This window comes from Martes martes (genome assembly GCF_963455335.1).
Source record: "Martes martes genome assembly, chromosome: 1".
Taxonomy (NCBI): domain Eukaryota; kingdom Metazoa; phylum Chordata; class Mammalia; order Carnivora; family Mustelidae; genus Martes; species Martes martes.
In genome coordinates this window covers 59,376,078-59,397,535 of record NC_137888.1, presented here as the reverse complement: position 1 = coordinate 59,397,535, position 21,458 = coordinate 59,376,078, and the positions used below count along the sequence as shown (strand labels likewise).

The following is a 21,458-nucleotide window of genomic DNA, read 5'->3' as shown; positions in this document are numbered from 1 at the left end:
CTGCTTCCTCCTCTCTCTCTGCCTGCTTCTCTGCCTACTTGTGATTTCTGTCAAATAAATAAAATCTTAAAAAAAAAAAAAAAGATGAGGCATGGCGGGAGCCAAAATCTCAAAGACCCTTTGAACACCTTCCGATGAGTTTTATCCAGTTCCCACTCTCCACAGCATAGGTTAAGCAGTTCCATGCTGAAAATCTTTGCTGTAATTTTTTTCAGTCTCTGAAAAGCTGTTTGATTTTATGTTTCATACCTGGGGTATATCAATTTTTGTATCAAATGACCAAGACATAATTTATATGAATCCTTTTAAAAGAACTTTGTAAATCATTACCCCTTCTTAAAAATTGTACTGTCCTAGCATCCACAAACTTCTGGGAAAATCAAAAGAACAAATGGCATCCTTAAATTAAAATTAATCAAACTTTCAGAAATCCTTGAGCTCCCTTGGCTAAATGTACTTCCACTAATCTGTAAGGCCATATGATCCATCCTGTCAGAGATACATTGATTATGTCCCTATGAAGTGTTAACAGGAAGGCCCATACATTTAGAAATTTTATGCTTGATATTAGACTCTTCTCTGTAGCATGGAGATGTGGCAAAATATTGCAAGGGAATCATGTACCATACTCATGAGTAAGTTAAGGCCAGCTTCTCACAACACTTTTAAATAGCATCTTTATGGGGCACTGGGTGGCGCAGTTCATTTAGCATCCAGCTTTTGGTTTCAGTTCAGGTCAAGATCTCCTGGGGCATGGGATCAAGCTTTGTGTTTGGCTCGCTGCTTAGTGGGGAGTCTGCTTGAAGAATCTCCCCCATTATCCCTCGCGCAACTCAGGCATGTTTTCTCTCTCTTGTTCTCTCTCAAATAAATAACCTTAAATAGGCTCTTTATGATCATCAACCAGGCAATTTCATCTATTAGAAGAGACATTGGATAAAACATGCTCTTGAACCTAACTGAAAGGGATCTTATCAGGTATCATTACAAATCTTGCCAATATTAAAAAAAAATCAATGTCATTAAAAAATATAAGCAGTTGTGGAAACAAAGTCTATTGAAATGAGAGTAAACACACTGTTTATTCACAACTTGATATAGGAAATAATTCAGCCACTATCACCTGCATTAGGCAGAGACTCAAAGATAGGAGAGGAGTGAAAAAGACTTATAGTGAAATATAGGGAGAACTTCAGAAACACTGATTAGAAGTTGGAATGCGGAAGCTGGAATTAGGCTAATAGAAGCAGGGCATCTTATAAGCTCACCTGGCTTATATTTGGACCATGCAGAGAAATATATATAAACAGCTTTCTTGAGTATAACTGATGATAAACTTCACATATTTAACGTGAACATATCACTTGTGTTATATACATACATATCCATGAAACCATTATCTATATGTCCATTACCCTCTAAAATTTCCTTCCTCCTTTATATCTCTCTCTTGCTTCCTCCCTGTAACAGATACAGAGCAATTCAGGTTATCTTTTTTTTTTTTTTGAGAAAGCTTTGGTAATTTATGTCTTTCAGGAAAGTTGTCCATTTATCTGTTTTATTAAATTTATTACCATACGGTTGTTCAAAATACATTCTTTTAGCGTTTGCAGAATATTTCACTGCTCTCACTTCTGACATTGGTAATTTATAGGTAATTTTCCTGATCAATTTTTTAGAGGTTCAGCAATTTAATTAGTCTTCTCAAAGATCCAACTATCACTGTCATTAGTTTTCTTTTATTTTGCCTTTCTACTTTATTGATTCAGTTTTGATCTTTATTATTTTCTTTCTTCTTATTACTTTGGATTTAACTTGTTTTTATTTACTTATCTAATTTCTGAAGGTAAAAGCTGAGGCCATTGATTTGAGACTTTCTTTTCTATATAGGTGTTTAGTTCCATCTATTTCTCTTGAAGTACTACTTCTGTTACATTTCAAAAATTTTGATATCCTGTATTTTCATTTTCATTTAGTTCAAAATACATTCTGCTTTGATTTCTTGTTTGACTTCTTGTTTGACTAATGGCTTTTTAAGAGGTGTATTATTTTTTCCCCAAATTTTGAGGGATTTGGCAAGAATCATTATGTTACTGATTTCTAATTTAATTGCATTGCAGTCAGAGAACATTCCTAGTATAACTTGAATCTTTCTGAATTTATTGAAATTTGTTTTATGGTCCAGATTATTGTCCATCTTGCTAAAATTTCTGTATATATATATATGAAAAGAATGTGGATTCTACTAGTTGTTGGACTAGTGTTCTATGAATGTCAATCAGGTCAGAATGGTTGATGGTTTTGTAAAGTCTTTTATAACCTTGCTGATTTTCTGCCTATTTTTATTGTAAATTATTCAGTGAAGAGCTTTGAGATTTCTGATTATAATTGTGGACTTTTAATTTTACATTGCAGTTCCATCAGTTTTTGCTTCATTTATTTTGAAGCTCTCTCATTAAGTGAATAAGTGTTTAGGATTTTTATATATTTTTGATTTAATATCCTCTTTGTCATCATGAAATGATTTTTTTTTCTTTTTTACCCCTGGTAATATTCTTTGCTCTGAAAACTAGTTCATCTAATACTGATGAAGCCATTTCAACTTCATTTGACCAGTGTTAGCATGACATATCTTTCTATCTTTGTACTTTAAACTTCAGTTTTTTTAAAAAAATTTTATTTATTTGACAGAGATCACAAGTAGGCAGAGAGGCAGGCAGAGAGAGGAGGAAGAAGGCTCCCTGCTGAGCAGAGAGCCTGATGTGGGGCTCGATCCTAAGACCCTAGGATCATGACCTGAGCCGAAGGTAGAGGCTTTAACCCACTGAGCCACCCAAGTGCCCCTTTAAACTTCAGTTTTTATATTTAATGTAGGTTTCTTCTAATAGGCAGCAATTTAAAAAAACCTATACTGATAATCTCTGCCTTTTAATAGGGGTATTGAGACTGTTTACATTTAATGTAATAATTCACATGAATCTATCATCTTGCTATTTGTTTTCTATTTCTCCCACCTCTTCTTTGTTTCATTTTTTGTATTTTTCTGCTTACTTTTAGGTTAGTCAAGTAATTTTTAGTATTTTTAGTATTTGGTATTTTAGTGATGGCTTTAGGGTTTATGATATACATATTTAACTTATTATAGTCTACCTGCAATAATATTATACACATCAGGAATAATATAAGAATCTTATATTATAATATAAGAATATAAGAATATAATATAATATAATAATATATAATAATATATATATTATATATAATATATATTATAATATATTAATATAATATAATATATAATATAATATAAGAATATAAGAATCTTACAGTAATAGACTTCCATTTTTCTCCTCTGGTCTTCATGCAATTTTTGCCATGCATTTACTTTTACATATATTTTACATATATTTTACATATATTTAAATATATTTATATTTTACATATAAAATATAAATATATTTATATTATATATAATATATAATATAATATAACAATATATAAATATACATATATAATGTATATATGTATATTTATATGTATATTATATATGTATATATGCATATGTATACATATACATATGTATATGTATATTTATATATACATATAAATATACATATATAAATGTGTATTTCTATATATATACATATATTTATTTACATATAAAATATATTTATATTTTACATATATATAAAATATATATATTTATATATATATTTTTTAATATATATATTTTAAATATATGTTTCTGAACAATTTAATGTGTAATTTGTTATGTACACTGATGTAATGTTCTTCATCTTTCTTCTGTTTAGGTTTTGTTAAGCTTCTGGAAGGCAAGTTTGTGGGTAAAGATGCGATAGAAGGATTGAATTAGCAATATGAACTTACAGAAATTCTCTTCAGATTGCTTCAGTGTCCAATGAATTAGGAAGCAAGACCACTGCCTGAAACTGAGGATAGAGGAAGATATGTTGGATGTGAGAGACGGTATAAAGTTGTCCTGTAGGAGGGTAGGAGAAATCAATGGAGGGGGAAGTTTAATATGGTTTTCGGGCATCTTAAAGGGCACACTTAAAATTAGTGATTATGGGGCACCTGGGTGGCTCAGTGGGTTAGGCCTCGGCCTTCGGCTCAGGTCATGATCTCAGGGTCCTGTGGTCCAGCCGTACACTGGGCTCTCTGCTTAGCGGGGAGCCTTCTTCTGCCTCCCTCTCTGCCTGTCTCTCTGCCTACTTGTGATCTCTCTCTCTCTCTCTGTCAAACAAAAAAATAAAATCTTAAAAAAAAATAAAATTAGTGATTATGAATTGAAAGTCAACATGGTTGGTTGTTTTTCTTCTTTCAGTTTCAGTTGCAAAGGTGCAGGCACTTAGTATGTAGTTTTGCTAAGACCAGAGTTGTGGCTTTGCCCAGTATTACAGTAATTCAGAGAGGGTTGGGGAGTTGAGGATGTATGTAGGGAATGTATGTAGGGATGATCAATCTATATAGATTGATCATCGAATATCTCTACATCAACTTCCCCAGTCAGAGTGGAAACTATTAGAAGGCAGTTCTTAGCATCTAGAAGGTGCTGAACGTATTTGCTGGTCTCTGTATGGATGTGTCTTAACAGTAGAAAACCAAGGACTAAAGGAAGTTGTCATATTGGAGCAAATTTGCTCTATTTTCAAATAAAATGCTTGTAAAGTCCTTAACATGGACCACACAGCTCTTCCTGTCCTGGCTCTAGCCTATTAAACCAGCTTCCCTTACACCAAGCTCCCACTGCTCTTTCATCTTCAAATATACTGAACTTCTTCCAGTTCTTTGCACTTGCCACACAGCTTCGCATATGTGCCTCCCTCTGCAGGGTTGTTTTATTCTTCCCTGGTAGCTGACTCATCTACTTTTCAGATTTCCTGAGTAATTCCTACAATACTCCTATAAATTTAGTATCTAGTATCTTCTAGTACTTGTCACAGTTCTAATTTTACATTGGTGTTGTTGATAGCTGTTTACTACTATGCAGTAAGCTTACTGACGACAGAGATCTTGACTGTTTTTAGATCCCGCAGGGCCTACTTATATTCTATGGCACATTGATAGGCAGTACAAACATTCTTGGAAAAAAAAAATAAATAAAGGTGAAAGCAAGTAAGTGTTATATGTGAAGCCTGGTGTGGAGAGAATTCACTAGAAACTGGCTAGTGCCACACGCCTACCCTCCAAAGCCTTGCCCTGACTCTTACACAGAGCACAGGAACGAAGGACGCACAAAAGCCTTTTCCCACAATTTCTACCACCCTGTGAGAGGCGCCTGCGCACTGGCCTCACCGGATATACGCCAGGGAGTGGGGGGCGGAGCTCGGGTAGCCTAGGCAACATCCCGGAAGTTGCCTGCTGCGTTATCCTGTGGCGGGCCCGGCAGTTCTGGAGCCTGAAGTTTTAGTGGAGGTGGAGGAGGCCGTCGGGAAACGGCAAGGCAGGTTGCGACGAGGTGGAGGGGACCTGCAGCCTGTAGCCCCAGCGCGACTTAGGGACCAGCCTGCAGGACGGGGAAAACGGTGGTGGCGTCTCCTTTCTGTTCCCCGGGGCTCTAGGCGCCTGGGTAGAGGATCCTTAACTACGGAAAGCGCACCGCGACTTTGTGTTTCACGACTGTTTGTGTATGTCAGGATGAGTGGGTGTGTTGGTGTCTAGCGCGCTTCCCTTAGGTGCACCCTGAGTGTGCGCACCGCTTTCGGGCAGAGAGCTGAAGTTGGGGGGTACCCTATTGTAGCTATCAAGGAATTTGCAGTGTAGCGGGAGACAGAATACCCAGGGTACCGGGGAACAGGGAGTGTCATTTCAGTCGCCTGGACGGTCAGGAAAGAGTTTATCAGGATGAGCCGCGGGAATGAGTTTTGAGGAGTGAGTGGAGTTAACCGCGTGGAGAAGGGAGCGAAAGTCTGAAGGGGTTCTCCGCAGAGCAGAAAGGATGGGTGGAACAACTTGTGAGGGCGAGAGTTACATGTGTGGGAGGTTGAGAGGAGCAAAGACTGGAAGGGAAGGTCAGCCGGACCACAAGGAGGGCAGAGGGTCCTAGTGCGTAGCTGAGTTGGAGTCCTCTCTGCAGGCACGAGCTATTAAAATCTTTTGGGGAAGAAATTAAAAGGCTGAGAGTTATACTCTGTCCTGATATGGGGATAAAGGATTGATTGCAGGGACAGTTTTTGGAAAGAGGTCCTGTTTCCCTTTGGTCAGTTTTCCACCAGCCAGAGTGGATTTGCTAAATCTCACCATAACTCTCCCTCCCTAAAATCCTCCAGTGGCTTCTGTGGCTTTTTTAGGATAGTGTTCAAATTGCTGTAGCTTAGAAGGCTATGATATGTCCTCTGCCTTTCTTTTTTAACCTCTTTCTAGCCTCTTAACCTTTTCAAATTTGTTGATCAAACTGAACTTCTCAAACCCTTTGTAAATGCTTTTTCTCCCACCAGGAACATTCTTTGCCCCACTTCTAGCTTTATTCATACTTTAACTCTCAGCTTAAACATTTTGGGAGCAATTACAGGGATGTAGTGGTCTTTTTGTACTGTGTAGAGTAAGTTAGGTATTCACATGACACTGAATTTACTTCTTTTTATTGTAATTACTCATTTTAATTGTGGTCTTCTGATAAACCCTAAGCTCTGTGAGGGTGCAGACTATTTTACTTTCTTGTATTTTGTGCCTGGCTCTTGGCAGGTGTTTTCAAAATATTTCTTGAAATAATGGATAATGAAGTAGCATATGAGTGAAGGAGTTCAGTTAGGAGAAAGAGCTTGGATGAAAACATTCCTAATAGAGATGAAGAGGGAACAGATGAAAGAGATATTTCAGGGAAAGAATGAATAGATTCCGGTATCTGATTGGCTAAGAGACAGGAAGGAATAGAAGATGATGCTAAGTAAGGTTTGAAACTGGAGCAACCGGGAAGATGGTAATTCTGTAAGTTCAGTGGAGTTCAGACATTTACTGAGCATGCCAATTATATATCAAGAACTAGAGGTTGGTGGGGAGGGGCATGGATGATAAGCTATATTTTGACTATACTGTATGTGAGATATTTGGGAGATACACACAGAAGGCAGTTGGAAATGAGCATTTGGTATGTTGAGGAATAATGTGGATCCTTGATTTGGGGCTCATTTTAGCAGTGTGTTTATGTGCCCAGTGCATTTGTAGCTTTGTTCAAGGGTGTGAGTAAGGTCACTGAGGGAAGATGTGAACATCTTACTAGAAAGTAAGAAAGCTCTCCATGAGAGCTAGTACCATATTAGACCTGTTTACTGCTTTATCTCCAATGCCAGTCAGTGTCTGGCATATGATAGCTTATAAAAAACAATTATTGAATGAAGAGAGAGGGTGTCCAATGTAAAGATAAGAGGGTTGAGATAGAACTGCGTGAAGTTTTTGATTATGTGGTATCTGAGGAGGGGCCAACAGAGCCTGCAAAGAAAAAGGGAGATGAATAGGAGGGAAACTGAGAGAAAAAGTGTCATTCCAGGAGTCGGAGTCTTTAGAGTTGGAAAAGGCTTGAGAAGAGGTAAGAAGGCACCAACAATTTACAGTTAGGAAAGTATTAATATTTTAGATTTTCTCCAAACAGGCCTAGATTTTCTGGGCTATGCTGATTTTGTACTCCTTAGTACTAAAAACCATCAGAATATCTCTGTAGTCTCACATTTCAGCATATGACCTGTAGCTCTCCTATGATATCTGATATCTGTAAATGACTCAAAATCTCTTTGTTAGACCACAAAGTCTGATCCTGGGTTAAGAAAAATATGCCCACTTGTATTGGTGATGTTCAAGAGAACACTTTTCAGTGCAAGGGTTGTGCCTACATTACAGCTTAGTTCTCCCTTTGTGATCTTAGCACACACAGGCTGGAATTGAGAGTTGGCTGGCGAATTAGTCTCCTATACTGTGTAACAAATTATCACAAACCTACTGACTTAAAACAATACTCATTATCTCAGTTTCTGTGAGGCAGTAATTTGGACATGGTTTAGCTCGGTAGGGTGCTTAGGGTCTCACAAAGTTATGATTAATGTGTTGGTGGTCTGCGTTCTCATCTAGAACCCAGCTTGGGAAAAGTCTGCTTCCAGGCTCACCTCACTTAGGTGTGACACAGGTGTGTCCCTGTGGCTGTATGCCTTAGGAGTCTTTTTATTGACTTTTCTGCTCGTGGCTGCCCACAGTTGTCAGAGTTCTCTGCCATATGGCAATCACAAATGGCAATTGGCTTCTTCAAAACCAGCAGGAGAGACTCTCTTGCTCTACTTTCGTAAGACAGAGACTTGTGTGACATAATGTAATCACAGGAATGACATCTCACATTTGCCTTGTTTTATTGGATAAAACAAATCACAGCGGGGAAAAAACCCTGAGTAAGTCATAGATTCTGTCCAGATTCAAGGGTAAGGATCATATGATGGTATTATTCATTGCAGGTCGTCTTAAGAGTAACCACAGCTGGCTTTGCTAGCCTAAATTGAAGTTAAAAAAAAAAAAAAGAAAACAAGAACAGTAGTAGATTATTGTAGTTCATTCAGGTCCATAACAAAATACCAGAGACTAGGTAGCTTATAAACGAGAAATTTTTTTCTCACAGTTCTGGAGGCTGTGAAGTCCAGGATCAAGTCTCCAACATGGTCATGTTCTGGTAAGGGCCCTCTTCCTGGTTCATAGCCACCATCTTCTTGCTGTGTCCTCACATGGTGAATGGGGTTAGGGATCTGTGGAGCCCCTTTTATGACAGCACTAGTCCTATTCATGAGGGCTCTGCCTCCCAAAGGCCCCACTTCCCAAAGGCCCTACATCCTAATACCGTCACTTTTGGGGCTTAGGATTCAACATGAATTTTGGGGGAACACATTCAGACCATAGCATCTATCTTCATTTCATCGCAGTTTTTGTCAGTGAATATGATTTTTTGGGGATGTTACATTTTCTTATGCTAAAATTGAGACCTGTTCACATTGCCACAAATAATACTCAGGCATTTGGTCAGTTGTTTATATTAAATTTCCCTATCTCTTGGCTCAAGAAAAGTTCTGTTTGGGTAATTATATTTATCATCAGAAGTCACCATTAGTGTACAAATGGCTATGATTTAAAAAATACTGCTTTTCCTAAATTTCTGATACTGTTATATTGAGGGCCTCACCAATGAAAGAAGTATATGGGCCTTTTTTGACTGCTCATAAACTTTTGCATCTGTCAGACTCATGGTTGGTTTTTCAGAATTGAGGCTGGTAGAATTTCAGCTTCTGAATAAGTATAGTATTTTAAATAATATAACTTGAAATGAATTATTTTAAGAGTAAAATGGATTCATTGTAGAAAATCTGGAAAATCTTAGAACCAACCAGAGATAACTCAGTATTAGTGCCGTTTTCTAGGAAGTACATTACATTTAGTGAGACCTGTGTTTTTGTTTTTTCCCAAAAAGGTGGTTTTATTAAAGCATGGGGACAGAACTTGTGGGCAAAAAAAGCTGCTGCCGAGTCAGACCTGATTTTGAATGTCACCTCCCACCTGCCATTATTATTTGTGTGACTTTGAGCAATATAATGTGCTTAATCTTTCTAAGTCCCATTTTTCTCATTTGGGAAGGGACTAATAGTTGACACCGTTAACACCAGTTAATGACACCATCGTCATTAATCCTAATTAGAACTTAGTATGTTCTAGGTAGGGGTTTTCAGCAACTTATCTATTTGATTAGTTCCATTTTACAATTACTGGCAAAGTTGGGATGTGAACCCAGACAGTCTGGTTTCAGACTGTTTCCTTAACCACTGTGCTGTATTGTCTCTCGAGACAGAATGTGCCTCAAAGGGTTGTGGGATTAAATGTGAAATGCTTAGCATAAATAAATGCTTATTAATAGTGTATGTATATTAACATCATTGAGAATATACTATACTTGGAGTTCTATATTCTACTTTTTACACTTAATTTTATGTTTTGTTGTGTCATTAAACATTTTTCTTAATACAATTTTAATGGATATATAATTCATCCAACAGATTTAGTGACATTTTATTATTTTCCTTTATTTCTGCAGAGTAAATTGAAGAGTAGGTTAGAGAGTAAAATACATTAGAAACTATTTCTGAACAACTGTTATATTTTTCCATATCTTTTTAATAACAGCTTTATTAAGATATAACTTATATACCATGAAATTTACCCCTTAGAAGTCTACAGTTCAGAGCTTTTAAATAAATTTACAGAGTTGTGCATTGATTGACTGACTCATTTTAGAACATTTTCATCACCTCAAAAAGAAACCCCATACCCATTAGCAATTACTCTCCATTCCCTCCTCCTTTCAGACCCTGCCAACTGCGTGTCTCTTTTTTGTCTCTATGAATTTGCCTATCCTGGACATTTTGTGTAAATAGAATCATACAATATATGGCCTTTGGTGTCTGGCTTCTTACCATAATATTCTCAAGGTTCCTATGCTATGTTATAGCATATATCAGTACTTCATTCCTTATATTGCTAAGGAATATTCCATTGTATGGATGCACCATATTTTATTTATCCATTCAGCAGCTGGTAGACATTTGGGATTTTTCCGCTTTTTGTCTATTAAGAATATAATGTTGCTATGAACATTCATGTGCAAGTTTTTGTATTGGCATAAGTTTTGAATTCTTGGACATATACCTAGGACTAGAATTGTTGTAACTGTGTTTAACTTTTCCAGAAGCTACTGAACTGTTTTCCAAAGTGGCCATGCTATTTTGCATTCCCACTAACAATACAAGAGTATTCATTTTTCTGCATTCTCACTAACTCTTGGTATTTCCACCCTTTTGATTATAATCATTCTAGTGGGTATGAGGTGGTATGTCATTGTGGTTTTGATTTGCATTTCTCTAATGACTAATGATGCTGATCATTTTTTCATGTGCTTATTGCCCAATTTTAGTATCTTCTCTGGAGAAATGTTTATTCAGCTCCCTTAGCCATTTAAAAATTGGAATGTTTGTGTTTTTCTTGGTGAGTTTTAAGTTTCTTTTCTATATCCTGGATCCAAGTTTCTTATCAGATGGGATTTGCAAATATTTTCTCCCATTCTGTTGCTTATCATGTCATTTTCTTGATGGTATTTTTTGAAGCACAAAAGTTTTAAATTTTGATGGAGTCTATTTTTTCCTTTGGTTTCTTGTGCTTTTAGTGTTATATCTAAGAAACCACTGCTTCATGAGGATTTATGCTTCTGTTTTCTATTGTGAGTTTTATGCTTTTAGCTCTTAAAATGAAATTGGTGATTTATTTTTAGTTAATTTTTATGTATGTCGTGAGGTAAAGGTCCTAATTCATTCTTTTTCATATGGATCTCCAGTTGTCCCAGCACCGTTTATTGGAAAAGACTATCCTTTCCCTATTGAATTGTTTCTTGGCACCTCTGTTGAAAATAAACTGACCATACATGTGATGAGCACTGGGTGTTATACACAACTGATAAATTATTGAACACTACATCTGAAACTAATGATGTACTATGTGTTGGCTAATTGAATTTAAATAAAGAATTAAAAAAAAGAGAAACTGACCATAAATGTAAGGGTTTGTGTTGGATTTTTAGTTCTATCCTATTCCATATATTTTATTTATTTATTTGTTTATTTTTAAAATTATTTAATTTATGTATTTGAGAGAGAGAGTATGTGCAGGGGAAAGGGACAGAAGGAGAGGGAGAAGCAGACTCCCCACTGAGCACCCTGACAGGGTGCTTGATCCTAGGACTCTGAGATCATGACCCAAACTGAAGGCAGATGGTTAACTGACCGAGCCACCCAGGTGCTCTGTTTGTTTATTTAAAAAAAAAAAAAAAAAGATATTCCTATTTATTTGAGAGTACACACACATGAGTGGGGGGAGGGGCAGAAGGTGAGAATCTTCAAGAAGACGCCCCGCTGAGCATGTGGCCTCTTAACACTAGGCTCCACCTCTTGACATGAGATCCTGACCTGAGTGGGAAACCAAGATTTGGTTGCCCAGCCCACCTGAGCCCCCAAGTTCTCCCTCTATTCCCTATCTTTTACATTGGTATTTATGGTTCTGCCACTTCCTGTGTGACCTTCACGGTTAGTTAAATTCTTTGTTCTTTAGCTTTCTCATCTGTAAAATGAGTAATAAATAGTAAATACTTAATGGGATTACTGTTAGGATTAAAGGAAATACTGTGTGAAAGAATTTACTTAGAACAGTACCTTACTTCTGTTAACTAATGCAGTTATTACCACCTCCACTGTCCTCATTACCATCACCATAAGACAATTAAATGTTATTCTCTAACTCAAATGTGACTTATCACTTTTGCTGGATTGTAAACCCTGAAAATAGATAACATGTTTGAAGAGTCAATGTGATTGATAAGACAAAACAAAGAGGACTAAGGAGAACCTCTTGAAAATCCTTGCATTTGGATGTTTTTTATTACTTAATCATTTTTTAAAAGTGTGCTTAAGGAAGATCCTACTGTCCTTGTTTTAGGATAATTTGGAAAAAGGGGGTCAGCTGAAAAGTTCTGTAACTATTTAGGTGTGTAATGAAATTTTGGAATGGGAGTTACATATGTGTTGCTTGTTAAAAGTCACATACATGTCTTGTAAAATCCTAGTGTATAGGAACTATGAGTCTTATTCTAATTTTGGGTAATATTTAGTCCAGTGTCCTTAGCATTGCTGTTTTACGAGTGCCAAGAAAATGTTGGCAATTTCCAAATGCCAGTTTAGTATCGGCAATCACCCTCCCTTAGTACTGTGTAGGAATATACTAGAATGATATAACTCATTTGTTCTCTAAAATCTAGCCCCTTTTATTTTAGGTAAACACATATATATCTGGTAGTGATTTTAAGTAATAGGATGCTCAACAAAGAATTCCAACTCTTTGCCTTTTTCCTTTTGCTTTCAGACTGTTAGCCTGTGACTGACATTTTCTCTGTTAATTGTGAAGTTTGTAACTGATGACAAGCTTACACCTGTTGTTGTAGCTCTGATCTTTATCATAATTTGTATTTCTGGAGTTCTTTATTAAGCAAATAGATATAAGCTACTGCCTTGAAACCTGTTTTATTATGGTTATCAGTATAGCTTTCTAATTGTGAAGTGAAAGAATCAAGTATTTTGGAAGACTATTCCTTTCATTCTGCTTAAATTTTTCTTCTGACACTTTATAAATATATTTTTTTAAAGATTTTATTTATTTATTTGATAGACAGAGAACACAAGTAGGCAGAGAGGCAGGCAGAGAGAGAGAGGGGAAGCAGGACCCTGAGATCATGACCCGAGCTGAAGGCAAAGGCTCAACCCACTGAGCCACCCAGGCGCCCTCTTCTGACACTTTAAAGTTTATTTTCCTAGATGTCTTTGTCCCCATCCAGAGATACTTAATTACCCCTTTTTCTTGTATTTTAAAAATTTGATATGATTATTACTTCTAGATGTCACTTGTCAGAGTGAACCGTTATGGTCCTCGGGGAGGAGGAAGGAAAGTGCTGAAGGTGAAGAAGAAGAAAACGTCTGTGAAGCAAGAATGGGATGTAAGTCTAGATGGGTTAATAAACCTGTAAGATTGCTCTGGGGGAATAGATGTGATGACGCTGCCCTGGTCACTCGAGACAGTGCTCTGAACGTGATGGGGTGGAATGGATTTCTGGGTGAGTCATACCCCAGGTCTTGGAAGGACACAAGTCAAGGTCATAACCTATACCTCTTTTGAAGAGGGAATCTTAAGAAGGTGGGGAGTATGTTTTGAAGAAGTCCCACTTTTTAAACTTTGAGAACTTACTGCTTTAAGGCAACTGGGGCTACTCTGTGAAATCTGAATTTTAAGATTTGCCCATAGCAACCAGTGATATCATAATCATATGAGTGGCATTTTGGGTTGAGAAAGCGGGTGGTTCTTGCTCTCTTACTCCTTGAATTGTTTGTTTTTTACCTCCAGAAGCTGGTCAGTTTCAGTACAAACGTTTTCTTAAGATAGAGGACAAGTCCCAAGGTACCTGGGACATATGATTCCCAGCTCCCACTCTGATTACTGTTTGGTATTATCAAGGGCATCTTTATTTTTCACAGCATGGTACTTTAGTTTGAACTGTGACACTTCAGGTGCCTTTTCTTTCTGTTGTGGAGAGCAGCTAGTCAGGGACTACTTGGGATCTCAGGGATTCTTTTGGACCTGGAAACTTCTGGGCAAACTGACAGCCTTTTTGAAAGGGCTCAGGGGGACTTACCTATGTTTATATTGCTTTGTTGTCCCCTGACTGGCTAGAAACTATTATAAGGGTGTGATTCTAAGGCAATGAAACTGATTAAAAGGAAAAAATGCATTCGATAACTTAGAAGTTAATCCACTTCAGAGTGGTTACTGTGGGAGTTTAGTATTTATTCTGATTTGCTGCTATTGCTCAAAACATAATCGAAACCCACCATTTGAAATTGCATTTTCGTCATTTGCTTTTCATTATCTCCAGTGCTGGAAAAGTCTGTTTTTTGTAGACAAACTTGGAAGTAGTTTTAAGTCATTTGGAGTAAATGGTAAATGAAGGAGGAGAGATCAAACTGGATAATATTGTTTTGATAAAAATAGTGAGATGGTTTTTGAAATGGCATGTAAATTATATTTAAAGGCAATTTCAGAAGAAAATCATTTTAAGCAGTAGTACTATTAATGAAATTATATTTTCTCCCGTGAGAACTAAGTCCAGGCATATCCCCTAAATGCCTGAATTTTATTACGATTATTAAAAATCTCAAGATCTTATGGTTATATCTTGTGCTTTTCTAAATTAATATGAAAGGAGTAACAGTTTTAGTATAGAAAACCCTTGAGCTAAATATAAACTATGGCCAAAAGTTAAGTCTTTGAATATGTCAGAAGCTATTTCACCAGATTCAATTCTCTTATACCTGTTGGATGTAGAACTAATTTGTTTTATTTCCAGCCTTACCGAATCTGTGTAACAAAATGACTGAAGTCACTTTCGAGGGGCCAAATTGTAGGACAGTTATTTCAAGCTGTGTAGGTTATGCATTGCACAATCCCAGTGGTAGCTCCTGGAGTTGTGGGGTGTGGTAGACTGCCCTATTGGTTTAGTGCCTTTTTACATAAGTGACTGTTCTCACATTTTATGAAATTATACAGTGCCCTCAAACTTATCCCTTATTATGTATGATACATTCTATGTTTAAGTTGTTTGCATGCACACAAATTTAACCTCTCTATAGTGATCACAGTTTATCTTTTAGGAATCTTTAGAGGTACCTCATTCCTTGGAATGCAGTTTGAAAACTAGTTAAACTTACTCATTTTGAGTTACATAACTACCCTGTTTTATTCATTGTCTTAATATAATATATACCTGCTTGGTAAATTTAGTGCTTATTTTCTGTAAGATACCTAAAAATAGCCTGTTATATTTTAATAAGACAACTAAAAATAATCCATATTAATATTTAAATTGAGAATACTGGTTCCTGGACAGGAAGTCGTTTTCATCCCAGGACTTTGAATCTGTTTTCAACCTTTAAAATCTAGGATGTACTCATACCTAACCACATATAAATGAACAATGTAAGTTCATAGGTGTGACATAACTCTCTGAAGGATGTGAACAAATATGGTAAGAATTTTGAATAATAAAACTAACATTTTAATTTAAATAAACACATTTGTTTTATATATTATGTAAAGATAGAAATATTTTATTTCAATTTTAAATAGCAATTTTATCTTGCTAGAGTGTGATGATCAGACAAATCCCTTAATTCTTCAAAGAAAGGTTTCTTGGAGGTTAGCATGCTTAGTTAAGTACATAATCTTTTAACTGAGGCCCATTTGGCATGAGGGAGAAAAAAGGTACACCAGGCTTAAACTAATAAAAAAAGGCCTTTGAGGGGTCTCTGGCTGGCTGAGTCAGTAGACCGTGTAACTCTTGATCTCAGAGTCATGAGTTTGAGCCACATGTTGGGTATAGAGATTACTTTAAAAAAAAAAAAAAACTTAAAAAATTTTAAAAAAGAAGGCTTCTAAAAAAAAAGGAAAATGAATGTAAAATAAACTAAAATTGATTTTAAATGTTTTTTAACCTAGTTTAAAGAAAATTTTTCCTGTAAGAAAATTACCCAAAGTGAACAAGTAATGAAACCCTATTTTTAAAAAAATCCAGTTTTGTGAAAAGCTTTTTTTTTTTTTAAAGAAAGTTCTTTTCTTTTTTTTTTTGCAGAATACCGTGAATGATCTAACAGTGCATCGGGCAACTCCTGAAGATCTGGTAAGTTTAATATCAAAAGTTAAGATTTGTTCAATGTTTTATTTGATACCTGGTTTCCGACCTTCAGAATAGAAACCAGAGGTACTTCCTGAAAGTTGTGTAGTTATATTTAATCTTGCTTATGTGTGCTTATGTCTATATGAAATTGAAAAGCATATCATCTGGACTTCCTGATTTTACCTAGGAATGTCACTTAGCATATATTAAAGTTTTATTAGATAGATTTGGTTTCAAATCACTGTTCAAATCTCTCTGGTTTAGTATTGCCCTGTGTACATCTCTTGTCTTCTATCTGTACATATCTCTAGCCTTAGTTACCGTTACTTCTGTATGCAAGCCTACCAGTCTAGTGAATGTGCTAATTTATTCCTTGAATATGGCGTGTATATTTCCACATTTGAGCCTCAATTAAATGATTTTTTTTTTACTTGGAACAGTTTCTCTACTTTCTTTACCTTCTTGACTACCTATCCAAATCTTACTTTGTTTCCTTATCCTAGTTCAAGTCTTACTTTTAAAAAAGGTTTCTGCTATAGATTAAAAAAAACCAACAGCTTTATTGAAATACAATTCACATACCATAAAATCCATCCTTTTAATGTGTATGATCCATTGGTTTTCAATATATTCATATTCATATTTTCTGATTTAGAACATTTTCATCACTCCCTGAAAGAAACCCTGTATCCTTTTTTTTTTTTTTAAAGATTTTATTTATTTATTTGACAGAGATCACAAGTAGGCAGAGAGGCAGGCAGAGAGAGAGAGAGAGGAGGAAGCAGGCTCCCTGCTGAGCAGAGAGCCCGATGAAGGGCTCAATCCCAGGACCCTGGGATTATGACCTGAGCCGAAGGCGGAGGCTTTAACCCACCGAGCCACCCAGGCGCTCCGAAACCCTGTATCCTTAACAGTCACTCCCTATGCCCCCTCTTCCTTTCAGTCCCTGTCAACACCTAATCTGCTTTCTGTCTCTATGGATGTGTCTATTCTGGACATTTCTTTTTTTTTAAATTATTTTAAAAAAGATTTTATTTATGTATTTTTTAAGAGAAAGAGAGGCAGAGAGAGAGAGAAACAGCATGAACACAAGCAGCGGGAGGGGCAGAGGGAGAGGCAGAAGCAGACTCCATGCTGAGCAAGCAGCTTGATGTGGGACTTGATCCCAGGACTCTGGGGTCATGATCTGAGCTGAAGGCAGATGCTTAACCAACTGAGCCACCCAGGCGCCCATATTCTGGTCATTTCATGTAAATGGAAGACAATGTGTGTCCTTTAGTGTCTAACATAATGTCTTCAAGGCCCATCCATGTTGTAGCATGTGTCAGTACTTCATCCCTATTATTGCTGATACTGTTACATTGTATGGATATACCCATCTGGACATTTGGATTGTTTTCACGTTTTGACTATTATGAATAAGAGTGCTCCAAATGTTGGTGTACAAGTTTTGTGTGAACATATGTTCTTAGTTCTCTTGTTGTATACCTGGGAGTAGAATTGCTGGGTCATATGGTATCTCTACAGTTAGCTTTCTGAAGAGCTGCCGAACTGTTTTTCAAAGTGGCTGCACTATTTACATTCTTACCAGCAGGCATGAGGCTTCCAATTTTTCCATATCCCTTGCCAACACATGTTATTACAATATTTCTGGTTTTAGTTTTCCTAAATGGGTGTAAACTGGACTCTCACTATGTTTTTGATTCGCCCTAGGGACTAATGATGTTAAACATCCTTTTGTGTGCTTATTGGCCATTTGTATTATCTTCTTTGGAGAAATGTCTATGCAGATTCCTTAGCCAGTTAAGAATTGGATTACTTGTGTATTTATTGTTAAGTTGTAAGAGTTCTTCACGCATTGGGGATCCAAGTTCCTTATCAGATACATGATTTGTAAATATTATCCATTCTATTTGTTGTCTTTTCATTTTCTTGATGGTATTCTTTGAAGCATCAAAATATTTCATTTTGATAAACTCCAGTTTATCTGTTTTTTCATCAACTGTGCTTTTTGTTTCATCTAAGAAACCATTGTCTAACCCAAGATTCACAACAATTTCTCCTGTGTTTCTTTCTAAGAGTTTTATAGTTTGAGCACTTATGTTTAGGTCTTTGATCCATTTTGAATTAATTTTTGTATATAGTGAGATAGGGGTCCAACTTCATTCTTCTCTAAACGGATAGCCTGTTGTCCATGTACCATTTGTTAAAATGACTGTCCTTTCTCCATTGAATTACCTTGACACTCTTGCTAAAAATCAATTTTCTGTAAACATAAGGGTTTAGTTTGGACTGTCAGTTTTATTCCACTGATCTGTATGTCTGTCCTATGCCATACAACATTGTCTTGATTATTATAGTTTTGTACTAATTTTGAAGTTTTTTGAAGCTGCCCAACAATTGGTATCCCCTCTAAACTGTTCTCATACTTACTGTGTATATGAGGCATTGTGTATGTGCTGTCTAATGTATTTCATTTATCTTTATATGTACAGTTGGTCCTTAAAAAATGTGGGGGTTAAGGGTGCCACCTCTTGCACAGTCAGAAATTTCTTATATACGTTTTGACTACCCTGAAACTTAACTAATAGCCTACCGTTGACAGGAAGCTTTACCAATAACGTAAGCAGCTGTTTAATACGTTTTGTATGTTATATATACATATAACATATAAAAAAGTAAGCTAGAGGAAAGAAAATATTATTACGATCATAAGGAAGAGAAATTACGTTTACAGTGCTATACTATATTTATTGAAAAAAGTCCATGTATATGTGGATTCAAGCAGTTCAAACCTATGTCATTAAAGGGTCAACTGTATGTGCTCAGTCCCCCCGGGGCAGATTGTTAATGCCTTTGAAGGATAAGGGCTATATCTTGTATTATCTTTGTGGACCTAGAATCTTAATCCTAGTAAATAGGATGATAATGATGTCCTACTGACTTAAAAAAATTTTTTATGAAAAATTTCAAATTTACATGAAAATGGAGATGAAAATATGAAGCTCTTCCATGTACTGTTTACCCAGATGTAATAGTTATTAAAATTTTGCCATAGTTTCTTCATTTTTCATACCCTTTCCTTCCTTCACTATAACATTTTGAAGCAAATCCCAGAGAACGTCACTTTGTGCCAACATATTCTGTTTACGTTTTTAAAAAATATAGATATTTTTTCTATAACTACAATGCCATTATCATGCCTAGCAAAAGTAACAATAATTTTTTAGTGTTGTCTGATTCCAAGTCCATACTCATATCACCCCAGTTATCTCAAATATATCATCTTCATTTGTTTTTTGTGTTCTGAATCCTTACACAATATTTGGTTGTTGGTCTCTTAATGGACTGATTTCTTATTTACATGGTGAAAACAAAACAGTACATTTTATTCATCTTCATAGTTCTGAATACTAGAGTGCTTATAAAGCCAATATCTGTTCCTATTCCTTAGCCACTTCAGTGAACTCCTCTCCTGCAACTCTTAAGCTGTGGCTTGTATCCCTGCTTCAGGAATTCCATTTTTCTGGAGTTCTGCATTTCCAGTGACCCATTTCCAAATTGCAGCCATTGCAGGGCTATAAAAATACTGCATCGTTAGTTTTTGGTAGTGACGTGAGTATTATGAAATGGGTGTGTCTTTGCCAAAGATGAGTCAGTGGACTTTGTGCCTTTTACATTGTACTCTGTGTGTGTTTATGTGTGTGTATAATTGTACACTTATATGTAACTGAAAAGTTTAACAGAACAATTCTTAACTTTTTTTTTTTAAGATTTTACTTACTTATTTGACAGAGACCACAAGTAGACAGAGAGGCAGGCAGAGAGAGAGGAAGGGAAGCAGGCTCCCTGCTGAGCAGAGAGCCCAATGTGGGGCTGCATCCCAGGACCCTGGGATCATGACCCGAGCCTAAGGCAGAGGCTTTAACCCACTGAGCCACCCAGGCACCCCAATTCTTAACTTTCTTATGTGTGATTTGCTCTTAATATTTTCTATTCTGTATTCTGTTTTATTTAAAAAAATGTTGATTTGACCCACTTATTGATTTTACCACCTGTTAAATGAATCCTAGCCCGTAGTTTGGAAAATAACATTTTATTGGATAGTCTTGTACAATGGAAGTAGAAATTAGTATTTTTTTCATTTTGTCTTTTTGCTAGGTCTACTAGTTCTAGATATTTCTTTTTTTTTTAAATCACTTTTGAAGATTTAGAATACTGAAAATTTTGGTTGTGAATATGTATAAATACACATGTTGGACCATAAAAAATTTTTTAGAAGTTGAATTAGATTAGGTGGTTCTACCATCTGAATAGGTAGCTTCTTTGTTCCTGAAGCATTCTTTTATATTTTTTTCTTTTGTGCAGATACGTCGTCATGAAATACACAAATCAAAGAACAGAGCATTAGTACACTGGGAACTCCAAGAAAAAGCTTTGAAGAGAAAATGGAAGAAGCAGAAACCAGAAATTTCTAATCTTGAGAGAAGGAGATTGTCTATAATGAAGGAGGTAATGCTAAACTGCATTATCTTTAGTGTTAGAGAAGAAAATGATTAATAGGTTTCTCTCTTTCCTCCCAAATTTGATTCACATTGGAAGGACTTCAGTAAATGACTGTGTCCTTATATAATGATTTACACATGGACTCTGAAAAAAGCAGTGGAGTGATGATTAGCGTCTAGTTCGGAGGCTTGAATTCCTGCATGGAAAGTTACTGTTTATGTGACTTGCCTGATTGTACTGTTATGAGATTTCAGCGGCATATACTAACAAACTGACTAGTACATTCCTCGGCACATAATTAGTTCCTTATATACATATATAAACTGCTATAATTATTTTTCTCAGTTCACACACAGTGCTATTAGATTAATTACTTTGCAAAAAAAAATGTGTGCTTGTCCAACAAGTTAGTTAGTGAGCCACTTGTCCTTGGCTAAATCTTTTGCAAGATGTAGGGTATTTGGATAAGTAATCAGATGTGTAGGAATAAATAATATGGCAAATAAGAGGAAACTACAGCAAAAAAACCTTTGATTTGGGATGAAATCATTGAAAAAGAAATATACTTTGTAGTGTCGCTTCTTGTTCATTGTTGAAGCTTATGGCACTTGGCTGTTCTGGGTGACCTTTCACTACAGCTTTAAATTGC

General features: G+C 36.1%; 1 protein-coding gene across 3 annotated transcripts in view; it reads left to right on the top strand.

Moving 5' to 3' along the window:
- Positions 1-21,458, top strand: part of SPICE1 (spindle and centriole associated protein 1) — a 125,085-nt gene that overhangs the window by 66,722 nt on the left and 36,905 nt on the right. For all 3 annotated transcript variants that reach the window (XM_080812265.1, XM_080812266.1, XM_080812264.1), the window contains exons 2-4: positions 13,475-13,573; positions 16,259-16,306; positions 20,672-20,815. In XM_080812265.1, the coding sequence (XP_080668391.1) occupies positions 13,475-13,573; positions 16,259-16,306; positions 20,672-20,815 (291 nt within the window). The remainder of the gene's footprint in view (positions 1-13,474; positions 13,574-16,258; positions 16,307-20,671; positions 20,816-21,458) is intronic.